The sequence below is a fragment of the Alosa pseudoharengus genome, unplaced genomic scaffold (genome assembly GCF_046254945.1).
Source record: "Alosa pseudoharengus isolate Yale_2024_CS ecotype anadromous, Long Island Sound unplaced genomic scaffold, YU_APseudo_1.1 YU_APseudo_1.1_scf_17, whole genome shotgun sequence".
Lineage (NCBI taxonomy): Eukaryota > Metazoa > Chordata > Actinopteri > Clupeiformes > Clupeidae > Alosa > Alosa pseudoharengus.
In genome coordinates this window covers 8982769-9010648 of record NW_027468640.1, presented here as the reverse complement: position 1 = coordinate 9010648, position 27880 = coordinate 8982769, and the positions used below count along the sequence as shown (strand labels likewise).

General features: G+C 41.4%; 1 protein-coding gene across 3 annotated transcripts; it reads left to right on the top strand.

Moving 5' to 3' along the window:
- Window positions 1–231: 231 nt before the first annotated feature.
- Window positions 232–27780, top strand: larp7 (La ribonucleoprotein 7, transcriptional regulator). Of its 3 annotated transcripts, none has more exons than XM_076288547.1 (13): window positions 233–376; window positions 711–949; window positions 1150–1250; window positions 1491–1574; window positions 2332–2496; window positions 7529–7628; window positions 8492–8830; window positions 10737–10881; window positions 15992–16146; window positions 16791–16897; window positions 19811–19970; window positions 26275–26366; window positions 27091–27780. In XM_076288547.1, the coding sequence occupies exons 2-13, from the start codon at window positions 742–744 to the stop codon at window positions 27166–27168; spliced, it is 1734 nt and encodes a 577-aa protein (XP_076144662.1). In that variant the 5' UTR covers window positions 233–376; window positions 711–741; the 3' UTR covers window positions 27169–27780. The 3 variants fall into 3 exon arrangements, with proteins under 3 accessions (XP_076144664.1, XP_076144662.1, XP_076144663.1); XM_076288548.1 differs by lacking the exon at window positions 233–376 and adding an exon at window positions 389–642 and having other exon boundaries at window positions 727–949; XM_076288549.1 differs by lacking the exon at window positions 27091–27780 and having other exon boundaries at window positions 232–376; window positions 26152–26366.
- Window positions 27781–27880: the final 100 nt, after the last annotated feature.

The following is a 27880-nucleotide window of genomic DNA, read 5'->3' as shown; positions in this document are numbered from 1 at the left end:
CACGCCCCCTTTTCTTAAAATTTCGCGCTAGTCTTTGACGCCATCAATGAGCGACAACCGGCTTCCCATCTAAAAAGCCTGTAATATTAATAAAAAGAAATTCGCAATCGAATTACAGCAATAAATAAAAATACAACACGTGATATATTATAATATATCTTCATATAAGATGTATAGATTTGTTTAAGTACAGAAACGCAAGGGAATAACTACAAAAGTATTACAGCAAAATGCTTTATCATGAAGGACCCCATGGCCGCCAAACGAATCCATGGCGTTTATTTGAGCTTTTTATCAATGTGATACTCATACTAGTGCAAGTTCAAATTGATCGTTGATTAGAAACGTACACCTGCGATACTGAAGATTCGTTCAGGTACAATACGTCTTTCTGGTAACACGAAGTAACGTACATGTGAATGATCGAGTTGACGTTTGATTGTTTTGTTACCGAGTTAGCCAACTCTCGTCATTAGCCACCCTGCTATCTCGTTGTTACAGAGAGAATGGAAGCTTTGGTTGTTATATTGACGGATATAATAGTGCACATCTGACTTAAATATCGCTTGAAATCCCTATCATCCAGCTAGGGACTATAGTTCGACATACAAAACTGTAGGCTTAGCGTATTCTTGTTCTCTGGTAAGTAAGCTTTGTGTCAACCCATGTTGTGTGTAGCTGCTAACGATATAGCTTGCTTAACGTTACAGCTTAACCGACTAATAGGTTTGGACACCAGTCATGACTGACACCGATAAGAGACCTTCGGGTGGAGATACCTCTAGTAAAAACCCTAACGAGGAGAAGAAGGAAAACGAGAAGAAGAAGCGATCTCGGGTGAAACAGTTACTGGCAGATGTCAAAAAACAAGTGGAGTTCTGGTTCGGCGACGCAAACCTCCATAAGGACAGGTTCCTGAAACAACTCATCAACGAGTCGAGGGATGGATGTAAGGTTTAACTTGATGTTTTCGTGAATATGACATTTTGAATACGCTGGCTTAAACGTTGCCATGTTCAGCCTATTTCGTATGATTCACATCCTCCTCGCTCTGACTGCTCTCATCAAATAAATTACCACTGTGACACTATAGCAAGCAAATGAAATGATCTCACAGTCCTATATGTGCTTTCATGTCTCTGTATGCAGATGTAGACATATCAGTGTTGACAACATTCAACCGAATGAAGAAGCTCACTACAGATGTGAAACTAATTGCCAGAGCATTGAAAAACTCATCCAGGGTGGAGGTGAGCTAAGCTTTGCATTCTGTTCAATGTGATCTATTATCTGCCTTGTTGACACTTTTCTGTTGCACTCAACTGAACTAAATTAGTTTATTTTCAACAAGTGTCAACTAACTAAGTCATGTGTATGACATTTTGTTAGATGGTGAAAATAATCTGAAAGGCTCTCTGTTGCTTTTTTAAAAAGATGTATCATTAAAGGCTATTTTATGTGTCACATATTGGCTCATATCTGTTTTATAGGTCAACCTAGAAGGAACCAGAATTCGCAGGAAACATCCACTTGGGGAGGATCCAAAGGACGTGGACAAGCGCACCGTTTATGTGGTAACACACATTTCACTTGTGTTACCTTCACTGTGAAACTCCTCTAAGCTTCCCAGTCCATCCGTGTGCTTCAGTTACAAGTTCAGTCTTAGCACTCTTAAGAAACCCAAGAAAGAGAGAGGGTGAAGCCTGCTCCTATCCATACTCCTTACCCCTTCCCTAAGGGACCACAATATAATAAGCCTTAGAGCTTTATTGTGTTATCCTGACTCATTGTTTTTGTCAATGTATGGTGCAATGCTGTATCATCTCTTAAAACGAGATGGTCAAATAAAATCAATCGATCCCTGTGAGCGTTAAATTACCCATCTTTTATGCAAGTCCCTCCACTCGGCGGCCATATTGCAACGCTTTAAGGGAATCCTATTCCTCAGAAATGCGCGTGCGCAAGGCTTCACAACACCAATTATGCTCCAGCGGCGAGTTCACAACACATGATTGACACGATGTCTTCACAACACACCATGATTGGCTCAATGTATTCACATCACACCACATGATTGGCTCAATGTATTCACATGTCGACGTTTTGCCGAGGAAGGGGTGGGATATGTGTAGACAACAGCCATATTGGCGTTACAAACTAACCCCATGCATTTCTATGGAGGATTTTTTGAGTGCAGTGTCTCCTCATTAGAAAGTCTCTGTCCTGACTCATTGCTTTTGTCCTAATGTATGGTGCAATGCTGTATCATCTCTTAAAACGAGATGGTCAAATCAATCCCTGTGTGACCGTTCAATTACCCATCTTCCTCAGGAACTTCTGCCCAAAGATGTGACCCACAGCTGGATAGAGCGTGTGTTCAGCCATTGCGGTAGCATTGTGTACATCAGCATCCCCCGGTACAAGTCCACAGGGCAGCCTAAAGGATTTGCCTTTGTGGAGTTTGAGACTGCGGAACAGGCCCTGAAAGCCATAGAGGTGAGTTATTATCTTAATTACACCTCATATCAGTGGCAGCAGCAGGCCAGCCGAATCCAATCCAGAAACGTTCCAGTAAAAGAACTGGTGGTAGCATAAGGCTCGTTTCCATTACAGGGACTTGCTGCACTACCCAGTTAAAGGGGACAGGTACAGGAAGGCCTTGGTATTCAGCCCTTTCAGCTGTTGGGTCTCCACTGCTTACAGGACCTACCCATGCTGCCTTTGCTCCACAATATGGCACAGCAGCTGCAGCAAATACTTTTCCCACACTGATACACTTTCACTCACATGTTCAGTTACGGTAACCTAAACATTCTTACTACCACCCAATTGTCCGCCTTGGAGGCTAAAAATGGTTTTAAACATTAACCTAGGGTTAGCGTTAGGTTAAGGAACTGGCCTTGCATGCTCGCTTTCACTGTTGTGCCCTTGAGATAGGCACTTAACCCCGAGATGTTCTGGGAAGACTGACCCTTGTAGTAATTGACATTATGTGAGTCGGTATGGATAAAAGCGCCAGCTAAATTAATAAGTATAGTAGAAGTATATGGGTCATTCCGTGTCAAATCACCCAGTGGCTGGCAGGTCACCCTCTCCCAAAAAATCTGAAAAAAATCACAGGTGTTTGTAGACCAAACCTATGCATAAATCTTAAATAGTATATCTGTATCACTAATGGTTCCAAAACTACAGCCCTTTGAAGTTTCAAGTCATTTTAAGCATCGTGGTGAACAATCCTTTTTGTTCAACTTCCAACATTGTTGGCTCTTTTGGTATTTCACACACATTAGTGAAACTATGTGAATAGAAGTACATTTTCCTGTTGAATTAAACAATCCGATCAAATCAGGTGTATCTTGTGTAATTTCCCCTCTGCAAAGCTCTGAAAATGGCTATAAATTCATTATGTGAAAAAACATCACCACCTTTGAGGGCTTGTCATTCAAAAAGTATGTGACACAAATTCATCAGATTTTTTTCCCACTCTTGTATGGATTATTAGGTCATGTCCATGCATTAACTTTGGTTGTTAACATTATCATATTGTCAGAGCATTTTTATTAAATTGGGCTTGATTTTCAAAAAGCCCGTTTTCATCTTCTCATTTCACCACGTGGACAGTTAACAGGATTTTTTTTAATTTTACCATATATCATTCTGTATGTGAGGATCATCTGCCCAAAATTTGGGCTTGTTGCTGAGTTTCTTCATTGAGATAAGATTTTTTACAAATATTGTCTATAAATCCACTGAATTTGTACTTTATCTGCAATACCACTTGTCTCACCACATGTGGTGCTCTTTTAATACAATGGAAGTCAATGGAAGAGTAAGAGAGTCACTTGTTTGCTGCATATATCCAATCTAAACACACAGTTTATGGTTCATATGGTTCAAGTAAAAAGGGGTTTCTAAAATTCAGTGCATTGTCAGATGCAGAAAAATCAATACTAAAGATTTATCATCTTTTTACAAATGCCTCTTGGATCCACGAGTCCTCAAACCTTGTTATGAATACTTGTGATGGAAACACACATGGTCATCTTCATCAAGTGAAATACCTTGATGAACTGAATTTTAGAAACCCATTGTTTGATTGTTTGTTAAAGCATTGATCTCCATCTTGATGCTCTTTGTCTATGTATCACAGAGGACTGCATCCCAAGCATGACGATGAATATAGACTTTGCCTAACCAGCTGGCTAGAAATTATTAAAGTGCTGACATAGGCACTGATAGGTTGAAGCTGGTGTAGAAAACTCATTACAAAGATGGTAATTATGCTAAATCCTCTTGCTGCATGTATGATGACCAGTCAGTCTTATGTGTGTATAATTTACTTGATCAGTTTATTTTCTCTAAATAAGATTTATGTATGAGTAGTATGTTGTTCATATTGCAATAATTATTTGGACCAATTCAACTATGAACCATAAACTGTGTGTTTAGATTGGATATGTGCAGCAAACAAGTGACTCTCTTACTCTTCCATTGACTTCCATTGTATTAAAAGAGCACCACATGTGGTGCAAAGTGGTACTGCAGATAAAGTACACCAGTACAAATTCAGTGGATTTATAGACAATATTTAAAAAAAATCTTATCTCAATGAAGAAACTCAGCAACAAGCCCACATTTTGGGCAGATGATCCTCACATACAGAATGATATATGGTAAAATTAAAAAAAAATCCTGTTAACTGTCCACGTGGTGAAATGAGAAGATGAAAACAGGCTTTTTGAAAATCAAGCCCAATTTAAAAAAAATGCTCTGAAAATATGAAAATGATAACAACCAAAGTTAATGCATGGACAGGACCTTATAATACATATATGTGTAGGAAAAAAATCTGATGAATTTGTGTCACATACTTTTTGAATGAGAAGCCCTCAAAGGTGATGATGTCTTTTCACATTATGAATTTATAGCCATTTTCAGAGCTTTGCAGAGGGGAAAGTATACAAGATACGTCTGATCCGATTGGATATTTTAATTCAACAGGAAAATGTACTTCTATTCACATAGTTTCACTAATGTGTGTGAAATACCAAAAGAGCCAATAATGCTGGAAGTTGACCAAAAAGGATTGTTCACCACAATGCTTAAAATGACAAGGGCTGTAGTTTTGCAACGATTATTTATACAGATATACTATTTAAGATCTATGCATGGATTTGGTCTACAAACACCTGTGATTTTTTTCAGATTTTTTCGGAGAGGGTCACCTGCCAAATTGCGCTGAAATTGGGTGATTTCACACGGAATGACCCATATAATACATGGGGGGCAGCCGTGGCCTACTGGTTAGGGCTTCGGACTTGTAACCGGAGGGTTGCCGGTTCGAACCCCGACCAGTAGGCATGGCTGAAGTGCCCTTGAGCAAGGCACCTAACCCCTCACTGCTCCCTGAGCGTTGCTGTAGCAGGCAGCTCACTCCGTCGGGATTAGTGTGTGCTTCACCTCACTGTATGTTCACTGTATGCTGAGTGTGTTTGGGATAAATGCAGAGACCAAATTTCCCTCAGAGTATATATACTTATACTTATACTTACTTATACTTATACATTCATCAACTATGGATGCAAATGATACAGATGTTATACAGAACACTGCCTGCTTTTACGTTACATTGCTGTTGTCCATCACAACAAGATAATAAATATTAGGCCTACATTCTTTAGTTTCACTGAATGAACATTACAGAGTTTTTAAAATTTGGAAATATTATTGTTATTGGTACTATTCTAAATAAATATACACACTTGAAGGCACTTTTATCAAGGTGGATAACTACAGTTAACCTCATGGCGCATTCCAATCACACAGATGTTGATGAATACTTATCTCCTGTGGGGGGTTTCCACTACAGTAATTTGAGGGGAAGTACTTGGGGTGAAACAAGTACCCACATCAGGATAGGTATTCAGTGCAGCCCCAAACACTCTACTGGTGTGAGGTGTTAACTAGGCGTGAACAACAGAGTGTAACACAGTAATCATTTTTAATCCGAGCAAGGCAGACGTTACAACTAAATTAATTACAAGTTAGACAGAAGTAATTCCTACCTATTAGGTCTCCTCTGCACTGTAGCTTCAATGTTATTTCTCATTCTGTAAGTCCCTTTGGATTAAAGTGTCTGCTAAATTAATAAATGTAAACGTACTACGTTAGCTTGTTGAGTTTAGTTACACTGAATGAACAAACTAATGTCCACTAAAATTAGGCTTTAATTTATCAGAATTTCGATGGTGTATACATTTAGCAAGTAATTACAAATGGAACCAACTTAATGCAACATTTAATTTGGTGTCTTTTGACTTCAGTTTGAAATTTGAAAGTATTTACGTAAAATCTAAGAATAGGCTAACTGTTGCAAAAATGTTGATGTTTAAAACCAGCATGAATACTTCCACGGTAGATAATTTAGGTTGTAAGAATGTTTAGGTTACTGTAACTGAACATGCAAGTAAAATGCTAATAAAGGATTTAGCGAAAGTGTATCTGTGTGTGGAGTGTATATATATGCTGCAGCTGCTATGCCATTTTAATTAACCTAATTGGAGTCGCGCTGAGAACGGGCTGCATGGGTAGATCCTGGAAGCAGCAGAGACACAACAGCTGAAAGGGTTCAATAGCGGGGCGCTCCTGTACCTGCCCCCTCTACCTGGTTAGTGGGCCGAGTACTTGCCTGTGCACTTTGACTGAGCATGTTTACTGAAGCTTTTCTGAAGCTTTTTATATATATATGAAGGACAACCATTTGTGAATGAATAATATATCATAAATAAATGTTCTTCCTTAAAATACAGGGGTCATAAGTATGGCACCCCTATGTTTCCCATAGAGGCAGGCAGATTTTTATTTTTAAAGGCCAGTTATTTCATGGATCCAGGATACTATGCATCCCGATAAAGTTCCCTTGGCCTTTGGAATTAAAATAGCCCCACATCATCACATACCCTTCACCATACCTAGAGATTGGCATGGTTTTATTTTTATGCTCATTGAGCTCAATGCAAATCAAACCAGCTAATAGGCTAACTGAAATAAAACCATGCCAATCTCTAGGTATGGTGAAGGGTATGTGATGTGATTTTAAAAATAAAAAACTGCCTGCCTCTATTTGAATTTTAAGGAAGATTTATATTCCTCTTTTTTTTCACTTAAGGCTTTAAGATCAATTTCCAGAAGATGTTATTTAAGATATAGATTTATATTCCTCTTTTTAGTCAACTTTAGCTGGTGCCAATAAAGCAAATCATTCAAAGAAGAGAAGGGGGGAAAAAAAAGAAAATTCCAAAAAAACACCTCTGCACAGATCACTCAAGCCTCCCCCATGTTAACTTTAGCTGTGTTTCTCCCCATGTTAACTGAAGCTATGTTTCTCCCCATGTTAACTGAAGCTGTGTTTCTCCCCATGTTAACTGAAGCTGTGTGTCTCCCCATGTTAACTGAAGCTGTGTTTCTCCCCATGTTAACTGAAGCTGTGTGTCTCCCCATGTTAACTGAAGCTGTGTTCCTCCACCAGATGCTGCACAACCCCCCTGAGGATGCCCCACGCAAGGCTGGCATGTTCCCCAAGACCAAGAACAGAAAACCCCTTCTCCTGGCTGAGGACTCCACACGAGGTACCGATCTCCAGAAAACTCTCTCATTCTTCCGTTCCGCTCAGGGGGATTTGATTTAGCAATGCACCGATCGATTAGCCTGACGAGCCAGACCCACGTCAAGATGTAGGTTCTGGGAACTTACCATAGGCACTGCTCAATCCGAGGGGCGGGATCAACGGTTGGTTTTCAAATTTCCTCTGCACACAATAGGATAGCACTACAACCGGCTACAACTCATGAGTCTCATGCATTTTCCCACCAGCGGAGCTAGTTCATAGTAGCAGCAAGTAGCAGGAAATTCAAACGGAAATTCACCATCGCCGACTCTATACACAATGTGATTGGTCTGATAGAAGTTTAATTTTTCCAGCTTACAAGCCAACGGAAAGTTGCTAGACTACCCTGGCTGCAAATTATATTTGCTGCCGCTAGGGTGCGTCTAGATTTCTAGGCTACCGATCGATCGGCTGGTGACCAGAATTGGCCGATTATCACGTGATGGGCCATTACCGGCGTCACCGCCGGGCAGTCTGAGAGATGCCGTTTTTTTATGTGCAGACAGTGAACGCTGTGCTTTGCCACATTGTGTGGAATTTTCCTAAGATGCCACTTCATTACATAAACAGCGCTCATCACCGCCCTTCTGCGTCCAGAAGCCAGTTGCACCATTTGAACGTAAATTCCATCTCAGCTTAGTTCCAACGCCAATCAGCACTACATTGGCATTTACGAGCTTCTATAACTTAAGGGGTTGCACCACGCTAATAGTTTCAACATAACACTAGTGTTATAGTAGTGTTAAGTAGACTGGCCATGACCTCAGATTATTATTCCAGTTTGATTATAAAGCTGACACAGTCGTCTTGATCTTCTGTCCTCAGAGGACGAGGAGGAGGACAAGAAGAAGAAAAAGAAGAAGAAGTCTCGCAGCGGGAGGCGGGAGAGTGGCCCTCAGCCTGCCGCCATGGAGACGACGGGCTCCACCAATCAACAGGAGGAGAAGGGCGGCCAGGCAGAGGCTGCAGATGTGAAGAGCCAGCCAGATGTGGAAGTGCAGAGGGAGGGGGATGGTCAGACGAAACCCCTCGCCAAACGTGCGGAAAAGAAGAGACGGCGCTCGCAGGGCACGGAGGGGCCAGACGACAGCAGCAGCAGCGGGCAGGACGGGATGCCTGCCAAGATGAGGAAGCTGGACGAAGAGTCCGAGAGTGACATGAAAGGTATATGGACCTGTTTACTTTATTAATATCAAATCAGTCCAAATTATTTGTTAGGCGTTTGTTTTACCCATTTAAGTGTGGTGCATAAAATAACCATATATCTTCATATCTGCTTGTTGGAGACAGCAGCAGCATCACATTGCGCTTTTTTTTTGCCGGTTTTCTAGTTGAAGTGTTTTTCAACGGAGGAGGAGGGTCTCACCTCAACCACCACCCATGTGTAGCACTCACCTGAGTGATGCGCGGCAGCCATTTTGTGCTCGAGCACTCGAACACTCACCAGCCACCATTTTGAGGCTGAGAATGAGGGAATTAATTGGCCAATCACAGGGAACCCAGCGCTTGCACACTGATACACAGATAACCCTTGTTACGGTCTTTTCTCAACTCACACAGGTTACATTAGGTTACATTCAGTCAAACCTATTTACTTCCCCCTCGTTGGGGTTTTCTACACCATTTTGGGGGCGGTAACCATGATTATGACGAGATGTCAGACATATCTATGAGCGGCAGCCATTTTGGTGATGCGTGGCAGCCATTTTGGTGATGAGCGGCCATTTTGTGCTGAAACACTCACCACCAACCATTTTGAGATTGGGGATGAATCGGCTAATCACAGTGAAACCACAGCCTGCATGTTACTGGCATCCTGTTGGCCCAGTGCAGCTACAGCAAACTGCAGTGACTCGGTTGAGACCATGCAAGAGTTCTGGCAGTGTAAATAGAATGACCAAAACTTGGGAACTTAATTCCGAAAAACGTAACTTCACGTAATTCTCGAGCCAACTGATACAGAGATAACTCTTGTTAAGGTCTTTTCTCTTCTCATATAGGTGCCCCTCCATTAGGTATAGTATAGTAGTATATATACTTTTTTGATCCCGTGAGGGAAATTTGGTCTCTGCATTTAACCCAATCGGTGAATTAGTGAAACACAAACAGCACACAGTAAGGTGAAGCACACACTAATCCTGGCGCAGTGAGCTGCCTGCTTCAACGGCGGCGCTCGGGGAGCAGTGAGGGGTTAAGTGCCTTGCTCAAGGGCACTTCAGCCGTGCCTACTGGTCGGGGCTCGAACCGGCAACCCTCCGGTTACAAGTCCAGAGTGCTAACCAGTAGGCCACGGCTGCCCCCAGGAGGCCACGGCTGCCGAGGTTACATTGAGTCAAACCTATTGGCTTTCCCGGTCGTTGGGGATTTCTCCACCACTTTAGGGGCAGTAGCCACAATTATGACTAGATGTCTTACACATAGATATTAGAACGCTAGGTGCCGCATTGGGCTCCAGAACGCACGTAAATAGCACCGCCATCTTGGTGGGGCTAACAACCGAGCGGCAAATCAAGTGTCTCTGATTTCCAGCAAATGTGGCCCATAGACATGTAAGGTGTTGCCCCAAGCAATATGGCGGCCACGTTGTGACGTATGCCACCTAATAGAACTTGAAAGACAATGTGGTATCTAGCTTTCTAACATTTATGGTCGTTTATATTTATGAGTGGCGAACATTTTGGTGATGTGCGGCGGCCATTCTGTGCTAGAACGCTCACCACCCACCATTTTGAGGTAAGAGAGTAAGGGAATTAATCTGCCAAGTGAACCCACGGCCTGCATGTTACTGGCATCCAATGCAGCTACAATAACCTGCAGTGATGCGGTTGACCATGTCTCCTGTAGGCCATTAGAATCTCACATGTAATGGTGACAAAAAGTGTATTTGTTTACAGTTTATGGATCTTTGTATATTTGTCTGAAACTGCGTGTGTGTGTGCGTGTGTCTGTCTGACTGACTTGACTTGGTTGTGTGTGTATCTGGTTTGAGTGTGTGTGTGTGTGTGTGTGTGTGTGTGTGTGTGTGTGTGTGTGTGTGTGTGTGTGTGTGTGTGTGTGTGTGTGTGTTCAGAGTCTGCAGCTGAAAGCGAGAAGCAGGACGGCAGAGACGAGAAGAAGGACGACTCCCTGCTGAAGGCCAAGAGGAAGCGCAAGAAGAAGCACAAGGAGCGGCTGAAGATCGGAGAAGAGATCATCCCTCTCAGGGTGCTATCCAAGTAAGACACACATGCACACACACACACACACAATCACACACACACTCTTACGCACACAAACACACAAACATGCACAGAGGCAGACACAGAGGCAGTCGCACTCACACACACACACACACACACACACACACACATAAACACAACTACTCACACCAGTCAAGTCCGTTTCTGCCTCTCAGTCAGTCAGTCAGTCAAGCACACACACATGCGCACAAGCACACATGGGGGGTCGTGGTAGTGTACTGGTAAAGGAGCTGGACTAGCGTGTAGTAGCCTGAAAAGTTGTGGGTTCAGTTCCCGGCTTCCACCGTTGTGCCCTTGAACAAGGCACTTAACCCTGGGTTGCTCCGGGGACAAAGTAATCCCTATTAATATAGTTCCCTATTAATATATGTAAGTCATTTTGGATAACAGTCTACACCAGTGGTTCTGAGACTTTTCAATCTCAGGACACCCCTATGTATATTTGCTTTCCCCACGGCACCCCAAGTTAAATCCTTCCTTTTTACTCAGAATGTTATTTATATCACCATATACAGTATGTCGCTTTGGACAAAGGCGTCTGCTAAATCTATAACCATAACCATAACCATGTCTATCAGCTTTTACAACACTATTTTAACATTTAGCAGAGCAGAATATGAGCCTAGTTTGTCGTTATTATAATTAATATTACTATGGTTATTAACAGGACATGGACATTGCCAAGTGAACCTAAATGTCTCATTAGGTACTCATGATAAGGAAGAAACATGTACAAGGTTTTTACAGACACAAGTTACATTTTGTTTGATCAATCATACTGTCTTTAATATTGAAGGATATAAAAAAAAAAACACATACAATGTAAGCCTCGGCTCTCTAAACCGAGGTGTAAATCCACTTTCTTTCTATGCTCTGCCCATCCTCCACACAGTTAGTAGCTGATTGTTGTGCCAAAGACGTGCAAATTGAGTCCCATTCCCGTTATCACTTCCCAGGCGTGATCGTGCCTAGACGGGGCCATCTCACGGCTATTAGCTTTTATCCTCTTATTCTGTCAAGTATTTTACACGGGCCCTTGGGCCAACGAGTTCTTAATGGTGCTTGAAGTGACTCAAGTCTTGTGAAGGTGAGATCAGATGTCTAGGGGAGGTCAGATAAGGGCATTCAGTGACAAAACAGGATAACTAGTCACTAATGTTATACCAGAGACTGCATTGCGAGCAATTGTCCGATAAAATGAGTGCTCATGAAGGGCACTTATTTGAATGTGCAGTGGCCTAACCCTCGTATGAACATAGTGAAATAATATTTTGGACTATTAGACTTTAAAGTGTTTCATTCACCGCAGGGAAGGAATGAAACAAAACTCAAATCATTTTAAGAAACATCTTAAGACATACCTTTTTAGCCTTGCCTTCTGTTAAATCCCTGACCGTTTTGGAATTTTAGGTCTTGATGTGTCTTCTGTATGCATATGCATGTGTGTATACATCTCTTCATATTTTATGACTTTAGCACCTTGATTTTTATTTATATTTTACACATATTATATGTGTTATACATATTATATATTTTATTGCTTTTATCATTCTTTTTGTTTTATCTTAATTCTAAGTGCTGTTGTTAAGAACCTTGTATTTCTGTTTGCACGAAAGGCGCTTTATTGTTTTTGTTTTTTTGGGGGGGGGGGTCTTTTATGCCTTTTTAATGATAGGACAGTGGAGAGTGACAGGAAGTGAATGGGAGAGAGAGCAGGGGTGGGATCACAGGACCACAGGGCGGGTATCGAACCCGGGTCGCTGGTGTACGCTGCAGGTGCCCCAGCCAGTTGCGCCACAGCTGGGGCCGAAAGGCGCTTTATAAATAAAACTGAATTGAATTGAAAAATAACTCCTGAACGGTTTGCAACTGTATTTGACAGAGGACTGGTGTAGGTTGCTAGCGACAAAATATTAGCTTTCAGTGTGGAACTATGTCTTTGTAAATGACGTTTAGTTAAAAGGTGTTTAATTCATCCTGGTGTTCTGTCGAACTAAGGTACTTGTCGAGTTGTGCTACCGTGCAACTGCAGTGGGAAATTAAACTCACAATCCACTGTTAAAAGTACACTTAATGTAATTTGTGCTACCTGACATACAGACACTGACATATTCAGGTTTGTTTATTTCACATTTTGAAATATGTGTACCATAGTGCTGTTATGTACCACCTGGAATCACTCTATCTTGGGATAGTGCTGGCTGGTAGGAGCATTTTAGCTTGCAAAACAGCACCAAATTAATCAAAAATGCTGTTGATTTGCACTACGGTAGCACATCTCGACAGAGTAGCATAACTCCACAGAACACCGTCACACGCACTAAATGATGCCAGGTCTAGTTAGCCTAGTCTGCTTTGCAATAAAGACACTATGGTCACTGCTTTGAGATGACCTAGCAATCTCGGAATTATATTTAAACCATGATAAAGTAACTGGTTTACATGTGAACACCCAGGAGCTAATGTTATTAGTTGAGCTGAAATTCAAAGTAAATATGATGCTTTGTTAACCATGATTTTCATAGAACACGTCTTCACACTGCCTTAGTGTATTCATGGGTTTCATCAGGTCCCTTTCCACAGGTGTATTAATCAAGCACCATTCAGTCTGCATTGATAATCAAGGTGCCTGATTTTACACACCTGTGGAAAGGGACCTGATGAAACCCATGTGTTGCTGAATTAACTTCTAAAACACCACGCTATCTTCACCCTTCTACTTTCTGGAAAAGTGTCTCATATTCATATACGACATTTAAACTAATTTAAATGTATTCGTTCCTGATGTGTTACTCTACAGTCACCAATCCTATTTCACATTTGGTCACTTAACCGGAAAAAAAAAAAAGAGTCCATTTTATAATATCTGGTGCAGGGACCAGAAGAGGTTATGTGTAAAGTGAAGAGAAGGAAAACTATCTCTTTTGGTTAAAACCATTTGAAAATAATTTTGGACTTGACATTTAATTAAACTGATATAAAAATATACAAGTGAAACTTTTTCATTCAACATATGATCAAAGAATTCCACAGCACCCATGGACTAGGGTCACTGCACCCACTTTGAGAAACACTGGTCTACACACACACTGTGATCAACACAGGCATGCTCAAATCCTGTAAAGGGCGCCCTCTTGTGGAATCTCATGGAATTGAAGTGAATTTTCCATAATGGTGGGCGATGCAGAAGTCTAGAGTGACTACTTTCCATCCAATGACCCTCCAGATAACCAGATGTATTATTTAAGTGCTATGAATGGTTGGTTTGACTCTCTAGTATTTTAGTTAATTCCTCCTTTATATTCGTTGGTCTTTGTGTCTTAATTATAATATACTTTAATTATATAATAGTTTCATTTCACTTTGCCTTTATTATTCCTTTGGATGTTCCTTCTGTATGAAATGTGTTATACAGATGAACATGCCCTGCCTTGTTTACCTGGGTAGTTTTGTTGATTAGTTTGGCACTCTGGTGCAGTGTGTGTGGTGTGGAGTTTCCTTTGTGCTTTTGATTAGTTCTGTTTGATTATCTGCTAGCTTGTTAGCAAAATGTAATACAGTACAGGCCAAAAATTTGGACACACCTTTTCATTCAATGAGTTTCCTTTATTTTCATGACTTTACATTGTAGATTCATCAAAACTATTAATAAACACATTTGGAATTATGTACTTAACAAAAAAGTGTGAAATAACTGAAAACCTGTCTTATATTCTAGTTTCTTCAAAGTTGCTATTTTTTTTTATTTAATACCATATTCAGCAAGCCATAACTTGACAAATATTTATCTGTGGGCCAAATAACTTTGCATTCATTCATAGTTTTGATGCCTTCAGTGAGAATCTACAATGTAAATAGTCATGAAAATAAAGAGAATGATTTGAAATGTGTGTCCAAACTTTCGGCCTGTACTGTATATGTATGCTCTGCAGACCGTCTAGAAAAGAGCCCATTGACGCCTGTACTGTATGCTCTGCAGACCGTCTAGAAAAGAGCCCATTGACGCCTGTACTGTATGCTCTGCAGACCGTCTAGAAAAGAGCCCATTGACGCCTGTTTCCAAAACGCCTGACGCCTGCTTTACTCAGGGGTCCCACGGGTCATGGAATTTCTGCAATATCATGGAATTTTAAAAAAAGTATATTCCAGATATGGAAAGTCAGGGAATTTTATCATATTTGGGGCAAAGTCATGGAATATCAGGGAATTTTGTTGTAGCAGTTTAAAATGTACCGGTACTTTCCAAAATACATTAATACAAATCTACAATATTTCTACGCAGAATTGTCTGCCTAGTTATTAGCTTACTGCTTGCATGAGTGATTGTGGTTAGCCCAACTTTGTTTAATCAATGCCCATTTATTCATCTTCCGTTCTAAAAAAAGTAAAAGATTCTCGCAGCCGCTCGAAATCTTTAGGTAGTATATTGTACCTTTCATTATAGGTCATGGAAATTCTTTTTTTTTTTGTCAGGGAAAAGTCATGGAATTTTACATTTGACTTAAGAGTGGGAACCCTGTTTACTGCTTCCACAGGCATAACGAGAAATTAAATTATACTTTTAACTAAATTTGTGCATTAAAGCCTTACCAAATCACTTTTGAATTAAGCTGTTTACTTAATTCTGAAGTAAATACACATGCCTGTGACATTTTTTGGCTACTCTGAATAGTGGAAAATGGAGTGTCTATGGAGAAAACTGAGCGTCGATGAAAGCCGTTGGACCCAGAAAAAGATTTATTAGCATATTATTGCATCATCACTTAATAACCGAGTTCTGCTCATCTACCTCATGTATATTTACAATCAATTACAATATTGTTATTAATATATTACCATTGCACTGGCCTGCCTTGCACTATATTTATATTTAAATCTTAAATCTCAGACTGATATTGCACTATTCCTTCCCTCTTCAATTGGTATTGTATATTTGTATATTCTTATATTTTATAGTGTACCTTGCCTGTGCCTGTTGAGGTATCCACGACCATGGCAACCTTGACAGGGACAACAAGGAGGCGGATTCTGATTCCGATTCTGATCCCCCCCCCCCCCCTCCTTTCTGTTTCTCTCTGTGCGTTAGGAGGGAGTGGCTGGAGCTGAAGGAGCAGTACCTGAAGCTTCAGAAGAGTAGCATGGCCGCCCTCAAGAAGTCTATGAATGACCTCAAACCCAGAACAGAGGCTGCCATGGAATGTGACTCCTCGGCCGCCGCCGCCCCGCACGACCAGAACAACGGTACCGTGCGGCCCTCACGACTCACATCTGACATCACGCCATTCTGTTGGGACTCCACTGCAACCTGCTGGGGGGGGTTTGGACACGGCCTCGAAGTTAATCTCTGATCTCTTATCTGGCCTGGCCTCTTAACCTACTCCGAATAGACCTTTTTCACGGCAGCCATTTTGACATGAAATAGTAGGGTGAGCACTGGTGTTGCTAAATACATTAATGAAGTCTCTGTTAAGTGTAGCAGAATCACATTCAGAACCTTGATTAATGTGGTCAGTAGCACCTGGGCCTGCCATATACATCATGTCAAAAATGGCTGCTGTGAAGAAGGTCAGTTATTCCCTAGATGATCTGTCATGGCTTATCATTGACCGCAGATAGAGTCAAGTTCAAGAGCACTGATGTTTTTCATTGATCAGCTTGATTTTTTCGAGGGAAAGGGAAAGTCACCTGATGCGCATGCTCATATTTTATTGTTTTTTTTTTTTCTGATTGAATCATTCAATGATTGTTTTTTTTTTTATTGAAAACTCATTGAAACACATTTTCTTGTTTGCTGTTTGTTTTTTTAGGCGCACAATCATATTAGATTTATTTATTTATTGATTGATTGATTCCTGTTTGCTGTTTTGTTTGTTTGTTTGGGGCAGGTGACGAGGGGAGTAAGAAGGAGACTCCTAAAGGCCCACAGTTTGAGAGCGGGCTGATTGTCAAGATCACACACTCACAGCCTCTGCCCGGGAAGAAGTGTGTGAAGGTACTGCAATTGTGTGTGTGTGTGTGTGTGTGTGTGTGTGTGTGTGTGTGTGTGTGTGTGAGAGAGAGTCTCTGCCTGGGAAGAAGTGTGTGATGGTACTGTAATATTGTGTGTGTGTGTGTGTGTGTGTGTGTGTGTGTGTGTGTGTGTGTGTGTGTGTGAGAGAGAGAGAGAGTCTCTGCCTGGGAAGAAGTGTGTGATGGTACTGCAGGACCTGTGCTCAGTCTAGAGATTGGTTGGTGGGTTGTTTTGATGCTGATTTCATAGTTGTAGTTTTACAGTTCATCGTGTACTCTGAAATTCCCGTACTCTAATCTTGATCCTTTGTGATCAGGACGCCCTGTCTGAGATCTCTAAATGTGGGTGTGTGTGTGTGTGTGATCAGGACGCCCTGTCTGAGATCTCTAAATGTGTGTGTGTGTGTGTTTGTGATGGTGTGTGTGATCAGGACGCCCTGTCTGAGATCTCTAAATGTGTGTGTGTTTGTGATGGTGTGTGTGTGATCAGGACGCCCTGTCTGAGATCTCTAAATGTGGGTGTGTGTGTGTGTGTGATCAGGACGCCCTGTCTGAGATCTCTAAATGTGTGTGTATTTGTGATGGTGTGTGTGTGATCAGGACGCCCTGTCTGAGATCTCTAAATGTGTGTGTGTGTGTTTGTGATGGTGTGTGTGTGATCAGGACGCCCTGTCTGAGATCTCTAAATGTGTGTGTGTGTGTGTGTGTGTGATCAGGACGCCCTGTCTGAGATCTCTAAATGTGTGTGTGTTTGTGATGGTGTGTGTGATCAGTAGGGTTGGGTATCGTTTCAATTTGAACGATTCCGATTCCAATTCCGATTTCTTATTTCGATTCCGGTTCCTAACGATTCTCGATTCCGATTTTTTTTAAAGGCAGGGTCAAAAAAAGTTTAGGATATTTTAAATGAGCTAGCTAACCAACGGTCTTTCTCAGGGTATCTGCACATTTTCCAAGTGCAAATTTAAAGACTTTTAAGACCTTTTCAAGACATCTAAATGAAAATTAAGACTATACCACGGCAAAAAGATATATAAGACTGTTTAATGCAATAGTTTTTTTTTCCTACTAATTTTAACCCCCACCCCATTTTGGATGTCTACAGAAGTTACCAAAAATATTTTGGCGAAAGAAAATAATTGTGTGTGAATTACCTTCACAGCTATAAATGCCCAATTTTAGGGTCTGGACTGCTTGCTTTTGAAGCTGGCTGTACTGTACATATTTGGTTTTGCTTACTGCTGAGGCTGTTCTTCACCTGTGTCTGTAGTAGCCTAGGGCTACTTGCCAAAGACATGTGCACTGGACTGGATTCCCTTAAATATTTTTTTCAAAGTTAACTAAGCTATTTACATATTTTAATAAGCCTACTTTATATAATGTACTATGTGCATCTATTGTCCATATGCAGCACAGCAAATTAAAGTTAATCCACTACTTTACATTTTGCATACCAGTTGTATCTAAACCAACCAAAGCTTGACTGAAACATTGTAAAACCATTGACTTGTTTTAAATTAATTAAGAGACAGGTCCTCTTCGCATGATCCTGCTGAAAACTGCTGGTTTCATCTCAAGCACGCACGTATGAACGCACGTATTTTTATGTAGCAGTCGCCGACATTCAAAACATATGCGGTTATATTTCACAACTTTTGCTAAGTAGGCCTAGCCTACTGGGAAACGCTGGCAAGCAAGCTGCTGGCAGATATTACAGGTAGGCTATTATAACTTAGACAGATATTTTCTTCCCTAGGCTAGGCCAGCAACACACGCTGGAAAGATGCAAACAGATCAACTTAACATACCGGTATACAGTATTTCCTCCTGATTGCGAAGCACTGCACATAATTTCACCAGCAGTCTTCGCGTCCATAGTTTGTGAAACGATGCTGCGTCCGAGCAAAGACTTTAGATGCCAAGCGCAACTCCAAAAAGGAGAACAAATAAACGTCCGGCTTGAGGCTGCGCCGGACGCCGGACAGGGCTTTTAAAATCCATATGTCCGGCCTAAATTCGAACATATGGCCAACCTATCGCTAACTGGCTTACCAACTCTTTCTCCCGCTCATTCTACCGTAGGCTCCCTCATTCCACGTAGGCTACCCTGTCTATCTCTCAGGCCTCAGCTACACCACGAAAACGCCAGGCATATTATTTTGTACATAGGCCTACTGTATTATTACCGTTTTCACACCTTTAACCAAACCCGTGAAAAACATCTTCACTCTGTAACCACTACACTTCCTCCCGTAGCCTAATAGCCTATCACGTATACAATTGCGTTTTAAATACACGAAACTGGATGGAGACATCACTCGCTCTCTTGCACTCGCTGGCGGTCCCATACGCACATTTAATACCTCTCTTTCGAAAATTCAGCCTATTTAAGACTTTTTAAGGATCCTCGGGAACCCTGCTTTCTGAATGAAATAGTCTGACCTTCTCCATGAATTTTAATTCTATTAACTATGCGCTTCTTCGTTGGTGTTCAGACGTTTCTTCTTCCTGTCGGCAGACTGGGAATCGAAAGTAGGAATCGAAATTTAAACTTTTGAACGATTCCGGGAAAATCGCAAAGATAGTCCCGGTTCCAACCAATACTCGATATTCGATACCCAAGCCTAGTGATCAGGACGCCCTGTCTGAGATCTCTAAATGTGGGTGTGTGTGTGTGTGTGATCAGGACGCCCTGTCTGAGATCTCTAAATGTGTGTGTGTGTGTGTGTGTGATCAGGACGCCCTGTCTGAGATCTCTAAATGTGTGTGTGTGTGTGTGTGTGATCAGGACGCCCTGTCTGAGATCTCTAAATGTGTGTGTGTGTGTGTGTGTGATCAGGACGCCCTGTCTGAGATCTCTAAATGTGTGTGTGTTTGTGATGGTGTGTGTGATCAGGACGCCCTGTCTGAGATCTCGGCGGTGGTGTACGTGGACATCCTGGAGGGGGACGCGGAGGGGCACGTGCGCTTTAAGACGGCCGAGGACGCGCACGCCGTCATGGCAGCACAAGCACAGCTCCACAAGAAACACCACTGGAGACTGGAGATCCTCTCAGGTCAGTCTTACACACACACACATGCATATAAACACACATCCTCTCAGGTCAGTCTTACACACAAAGTCATACACACACGCGTGCACACCAGGGATGGAAATTAAATATTTTTTCCACCTGCCACTGTGGCTGGTGGATTCCAAAATCTACCAGCCACTCAACTTTTTTACCAGCCACTAGAGAAATGGCATGAAAATGTGATATCATGATTATAGTAGGCTACTTAAAATGATCACGGTTATCGGCATTATTGCGATACGACTAAAATGTGCTGAATTTTGCCCTAAATCTACAACCACAGTAGCAACAAAACTAAAAGCCAACAGGACCACAATAATATGCCATAGTGTCATGTCATAAAGTTCTGGAGCATCCTATAATCGACTCTCCAACTTGATCTAACTATACTGTACATCATCTGATTTAAATATTTACAGGTATCAAGGCTATATTTAACATTTAGTATTCATTTTCTGTTTGGCCTGTTATGAAATCATGCACTGAACAATAAATGCACAGCTCAGCTTTAGGAAACTTAATGCTTAGCATTTTGTGAAACTACATTGTAAAAACTCTGGTTTTAATATTTACAGTTATCTAGGCGATATTGTTAACATTTATTTTGTATTTGGCCGTATCGTGTATTAGGCTACAACAGTCCAAAGTTAGAGATCTCGTAGACATTTGCTTCAATTTCAAAACCGGATTACTCTGGAACGGCTAATTGCATAACGGAATGCTTTACACCTTTGTGTTTGGTAAATTCTGCTGTTTATTCTGATATGTAGGCTAATCTCCTGAATGAAAAGTTTGTAGGATATTCCACCACGACGAATGGGTGTGGAGATGTCCGCCTGTTTGCCTCATAGGTCTAAATAGTAGCATGTCATCTTGTTTTCCGTGAAGGTGTCGCGGGCCGGATTAAAATAGCTATGGGCCACTTCAAAAGACAAATTCGCGTGAGAATATTAGTCTGTTTAGATACAACGCAGATCCACAGATCTCACTAGATTTGTTTATGCAGTCATCCTGAAATAAGCTAGCAGTGGCACATGAAAGCATAGCGACAGTTTCTTAATGGTAATGGCAAAAAGTGAAGCACTGCACCAGTGACTATAGGCTATGCTGCAGGTGGCAGCTCACTGGTAGTTGTTGAACTTCAAATCAGCGCGATTTACGGCTGGTAACGTTACATGATCCCTACAGACACTTTCTTATTTTTAACCGTCAATAACTATGAAAATTAGATCGGATCTGACTATTTGTGGTAGCCTATGCTAGCTCTATTTATCTACCCGCCACAGTGGCTGGTAAGTTGACCAAATTCACCCGCCAGCGCACAAAACTACCCGCATTTGGCGGGGGGCGGGTGGCTAATTTCCATCCCTGGTGCACACACACACACACATACACACATACACACATACACACACACATACACACACACACACACACATACACACATACACACACACACACACACACACACACACACAGTACCCTCCAGAATTATTGCCACCCCATGCTAAAGTTGACTAAAATCTGGTATAAAAAATAATCTGTTGGTGATTCATTGTATTCTCACAATGAGGACAAATAGGACAAATCCAACCTTGAAGGGAAGCAAATTTGTTTTGAGAAAAAGGAAAATATCATAAAGAAATAAATATTTAAAAAAAAAACACGTTGCTCACAATTATTGGCACCCCTGCTTATAATACCTTCTTAAGCCCCCCTTTTCCAATAAAACAGCTTGTAATATTCACCTATGACACCCCATAGAGTTGGAGAATACAAAGCAAGAGATTTAAGACTGTTGGTCTTTACAAAATCTCCCCCAGATCGTCCAGATTCCTTGGTCCACACTAGTGCATTCTCCTCTTTGACTCACCTCACTGTTTTTCTATGGAGTTTAAATCAGGGGACTGAGATGGCAATGGCCAAAGCTTGATTTTGCGTTCAGTAAACCATATTTGTTTTGATCTGGACGTTTGTTTTGGTTCATTGACCTGATGAATGATCCAATCATGACCAACATTAGTATCTTGGCAGAGATTGACAGATTTCCTTTAAAAATGTTCAGTTCAAAAATGTTTTTCAAGGCCTTTGGGAATAAAAACAGCCCCACAATAGCACAGCCTCTCCTCACCATAATTCTCATTAGGTATGGGGTTCTTCTCAGTATAGTCATTCTTCTATGTACACCAAACAAACCTAAAGTGTTCCTAGCCAAAGAGCGTAATTTTCATGTCATCTGACAATAGACCACACTTCCAGACAAAGTCACTGTACCATTCAGTAACTCCTGCCGTTTACATGGGTAATTAAATGACTGGACAGGCGTTTACCTAGCATGCCCTCTAAATAAGCTATTAGCAGTGAGGTCACTTTTAAAGATTGTTTGGGGGTTACCCAAGATGACACCTTTGTCTGTAACTCTCCAAGAGTGTTCCTTATGGAATTTTTTGCCTATCTTACCATCCTCCATACTGTACGTGGGGCGAGATAACCATGGGTCTTTGTCCAAGCATGTTTGTTACATTTCCAGTTGATTAGAACCTTTTAATCATTGTTTTAACTGTAAATATAGGCATTTTCAACAAAGTACCTAGTTTTTATAGACATTCACTGACCTACAAATGTCAACACACTTTCTTTTTATTTAAATTTAGTGTATTCTCTTGTCTTTCTGATTTTGAAAAATGACGAGGATTTTGCCTCTGTGTCACTTTATTTTCATACCTTAGTGAAAAACAAAGTAATGAACTACCTCTGAAAGGTGACCCAAGGAGTTATTGGGTCACCTTTCTTAGAAGGCTCTGTGTTCACCCCGCAATACCTTTCATTCTTTATTCTGAGCCAATATCACACACACACACACACACACACACACACACACACACACACACACACACACACACACACACACACACACACACAAAGTTAGCACAGCACCTCTCTCTGTCAGTTATATAACATAGTGTTTCTTTCTTTTAAAATAGCTTATACTGGTTATTTTTCACTATTTAAAGTAACACAACAGTAAGAATAATGATATTAAACCATACATTAAGTATATTTATTATATTATATCAACAATTATGTTAACAAATCCGTCAGTGTCCAGAGTATAGTTTAAATGTGCAGCTTATTTTTATTTAAATTTAGTGTATTCTCTTGTCTTTCTGATGTTGAAAAATGACAAGGATTTAGCCTCTGTGTCACTTTATTTTCATACCTTAGTGAAAAACAAAGTAATGAACTACCTCTGAAAGTTCACAGACACTCTGATTAACTTAACAAAGTTGAAATTAGATAAGGAAATGCTTCTGTTTGGTTTTGTATGCAGGATTTTCTAGGGCTGCCAATAATTGTGAGCAACGTGTTTCCGTTAAAAATATTTATTTCTTAACCACTTGCTTTGCAGTCATATTTCAGTAATTCTGACCAAAAGGCACTGCACGTATTAGAGAGGCCACCATGCCCACATCGTTTGGTCTACAAGCACATGGCTGGTATCATTGGAAAGCTGAGACCATGTAGATTTTTTTGAAACAGTCAGGATAACCCTGTGAAGTTCTCAGAAAGAGCCACAGAGGCACAGTTTTTCACAGAGGCACAGTTTTTTTCGCACCAACAAGCGCTTCTTTTGTGCATTGAGATACACGCGCATGGTCAAAGTCAATGACGACATCCCATACGTCGTTTAAAAGCTCTGGTCATTGGCTACAAGAATATGTCCATAATTTCGTTCTTACTTGTAAGAGGCCCACGTGGCTGCCATTCCAAGCTTGCATGTCCAATAGAAAGGTGTAGCTGACCAAGCTTGTCTCTGCCTCGTCTTTGCTTCGTTTCTCGTGATTGGTAGATCCTACAGACACGTGACATGGCTCTTTGTGTTCGTGAGACTCAGGGGAGCGTGGGGAATACGCATAAGTAGGGAGTTCGAAGCCGAATGGTATTCAAAATCACCGATATTCACCGGAAAATCTTTGAAAGTTTTTTATTTCTATTCTATAAACGTTTTGAATATGGAAGCTTACACATTCACAGTTCAACATTGGACTATAACAACACACATAATCTTGTTCTATGGATTCTTACGGACATTTCAAGACCAGGTTAGCCATATGAATATATTGTTATGGGTGTACACAAGGATTAGAAGGCAATGATGCAGGGGGGGTGTGTGTGTTTTTTTGAGGGGGGCATATCAGCATAAATTACTTACTGTAGCTCACACCACACAGTTTGACATGGAATGGTGGATACCTTTGGAATCCTGAGTCCCGTAGCTTTTTATTGATGTATGGGATGTCAATATTACATGAAGTAATGGCGCGACGGCGTTCCGCTGCGAGTTAACTGGTAATGAGATTTTCTTTTTTCTCAGAATATTTTTTTTTTCCCTTCAAGGGTGGATTTTTCCTTGTTGTTTTCATTGTTAGAGTACAATGAATCATCAAAAGATTATTTTGTATGCCTGTTTTTAGTCAACATTACCAAAGGTGCCAATAATTCTGGAGGGTACTGTTCATATAAACACATATTAACACATATAAACATACACACACATTCATACACACACACATACAAACACATATACAAATACACGCACACATACACACACATAGACACACATGCATACAAACACACACACACACACACACACACAAATACACGCACACATACACACACATAGACACACATGCATACAAACACACACACACACATATATGCACACACTGGTGAGAGTCCTCACATGCACTCACTCAAACACACACACGCACACACACACACACTGGTGAGTCCTCATATGCACTCACTCACTCACTCACACACACACACCCCATATGAACACACACACACACACCCCATATGAACACACACACACACACCCCATATGAACACACACACACACACCCCATATGAACACACACACACACACCCCATATGAACACACACACACACACCCCATATGAACACACACACACACACCCCATATGAACACACACACACACACCCCATATGAACACACACACACACACCCCATATGAACACACACACACACACCCCATATGAACACACACACACACACCCCATATGAACACACTCTTAACACAGCGCTCTCCACTGAGTCCCTCATTACTTCAGAACCTGGCTGCCACCCAAGGAGTTATTGGGTCACCTTTCTTAGAAGGCTCTGTGTTCACCCCGCAATACCTTTCATTCTTTATTCTGAGCCAATATCACACAAACACACACACACACACACACACACACACACACACACAAAGTTAGCACAGCACCTCTCTCTGTCAGTTATATAACGTAGTGTTTCTTTCTTTTAAAATAGCTTATACTGGTTATTTTTTACTATTTAAAGTAACACAGCAGTAAGAATAATGATAAAAAAGTAACACAGCAGTAAGAATAAATATTAAGTATATTTATTATATTATATCAACAATTATGTTAACAAATCCGTCAGTGTCCAGAGTATAGTTAAAATGTGCAACTTATATGTGTCAGGGTGAGGAGGTTGAAACAATAGAAACTCCAGTCACATTTTACAAACTTGAGCAGAGATGCAGAACCAAGTGCACCCAAGCTCTGGCCACACTCAAGGTCAAGGTTTGACCATGGTCAAGGGCACTTCCTGGATGAGATTTCCTCTTATGAGCAAATCAAAATAAACAGGAGTCTTGTTGTTTCTCAGGTTAGTGCCCAAGCTCTCCACATAGTAAATGCATTTATTAAAGGTGCTCTAAGCGATGGCGCGCGTTTTTTAGGCTAAAACATTTTATGTCACTTACTGCAAACATCACCTAACCAACCGCTAGCTGTCTGTGTCCTGAATAGACTGTAAAAAAAAGCGATCTCTGTGGACAGCCCAGGCTCCAAAAACGGTAACAAAAACAACCTGAGCAAACCTAGCCCATAAAAACATAACAAACTGTTCCAGCAAATCACAGACAAGATGCGCGTTGAGGAGAGTTTCAATTGCACTGGAGCAGCACGGGAGGGAGGGGGAGGAAGTAGCGAGCTAGCTCTCTGTTTTGTTTGAAAGTCGACAGAAGTGACGTTACCCAGCATCGATTAGAGCACCTTTAAATACACCTCAAGAATATCAGCGAAGAGCACAAAAAATGGTCTTCTGTATAATCCGTCTTTATTGTAGCTGTGAAAGTCTTTCATGGCTGCCGAACATGAACCCCTGACAGCAGACTGAACTCTGGTGGTTGATTATGGCGCTGGTCCTCCATCTCCACTTCCTGTCCTGTCCTGTCGTCCTTCCTGCCAGGTGACCACGAGCAAAGATACTGGCAGAAGATCCTCGTTGACCGTCAGGCGAAGCTCAACCGGCCGCGGGACAAGAAACGAGGCACAGAAAAGGTGAGTTGGTGTTGGCTGTGTCGTGGTTCTCTTGAGTTGGCTTTAGACGCTTCAGGCACCGCCACTGGCGTACTCCACACAAATGAACAAAGGAGGCCCTTAAGCTGGCTTACCAACACGTTATTGGGTCACTTTTCTTAGAAGGCTCCGTTTTCACCCCACAAGACCTTTCATTCTTAGTCTGAGCCATTATCACACACACACACACACACACACACACTTTCAGTCTTTATTCTGATCCATTTACACATCACATTGCTTTATATAACAGTGAAACCAGGGCTCATTTTCTGTTCGTGGAAAATGTGATCCGCGGACAACACACACACACACACACACACACACACACGCACACGCATCTCATTTACAAGATTCCTTAGGCAGAGTTATGTGTATTACAGTCCAGGAAGAGATTGCTCAGCATTCTGCTTCCTGCATCGTGCTTTAAAGGTTGTTCTGCTCTACTCTGCTCTACTCTGCTCTACGCTACGCTGCGCTGCATTAGCATGTGCCTGGTTGGTTTTGGTCAGCACTAAAACATGGTCTCCCTCTCTTGGTCAGCACTAACACATGGTCTCCCTCTCTTGGTCAGCACTAAAACATGGTCTCCCTCTCTTGGTCAGCACTAAAACATGGTATCTCTCTCTTGGTCAGCACTAACACATGGTCTCTCTCTCTTGGTCAGCACTAACACATGGTCTCCCTCTCTCCTATCTCTTCCTAGCTCATCACCAAGGCCGAGAAGATCATTGTGGCAAGAGCCAAAGAAGCTAGCAAGCACATCCGCTTCATGGAGAACTGATGGCTGGCACCCCACACGCGTGCAGGCACGCACGCACGCACGCACACACACACACACACACACACACACACACACACACACACACACACACACACACACACACACACACACACACACACACACACACATAAAAACAAACACACACACACACACACACACACATAAAAACAAACACACACACACACACACACACACACACATAAAAACAAACACACACATAAAAACTACTGTAACACACACACACACACACAGTGGTTGGTCCTGAACTGATAACATCGTTAATTTGGCACAGGTAGTCAGTCTACTGAATGTTGCATTCGGCTTCAAGTGAGAGTGACCTTGACTGGTAGCCAGGGCTTTCTTTATCATTCATAGACCTTGTGGAAGGGTTGTCAATCGTGGAGGAATTTTAAGGGATGCTGAATACCGTGTTAAAAAGTTATTTGACTATTTTTTTATGCCCAATTTAGATATTTTTTAATTATAAAATGCCTCTGTAAATTGTAAATAGGAATTTTGCTTAAAAGCCATCCAAGTCCAGCATCTCCAGGCTGTGTGGTGTTATTTGTTTGTTTGTTTGTTTTTTAAATAAACTTCAAAACTTCCAAAGTAGCTCATTGCTTCATTGGGATTGATTGTCTGTTGCATTTAAAGGCAGGTCATGGGGATGATATCATGGCGTAATAATGTATCCATTCCTAGGTGGTGGTTG

Coding starts and splice junctions, on each gene's coding strand:
- larp7 (XM_076288547.1), top strand. CDS start 742: ATGACTGACACCGATAAGAGACCTTCGGGTGGAGATACCTCTAGTAAA. Junction 1,575..2,331: donor ACAAGCGCACCGTTTATGTG/GTAACACACATT, acceptor CATCTTCCTCAG/GAACTTCTGCCCAAAGATGT. Junction 16,147..16,790: donor CCCGCACGACCAGAACAACG/GTACCGTGCGGC, acceptor TGTTTGGGGCAG/GTGACGAGGGGAGTAAGAAG.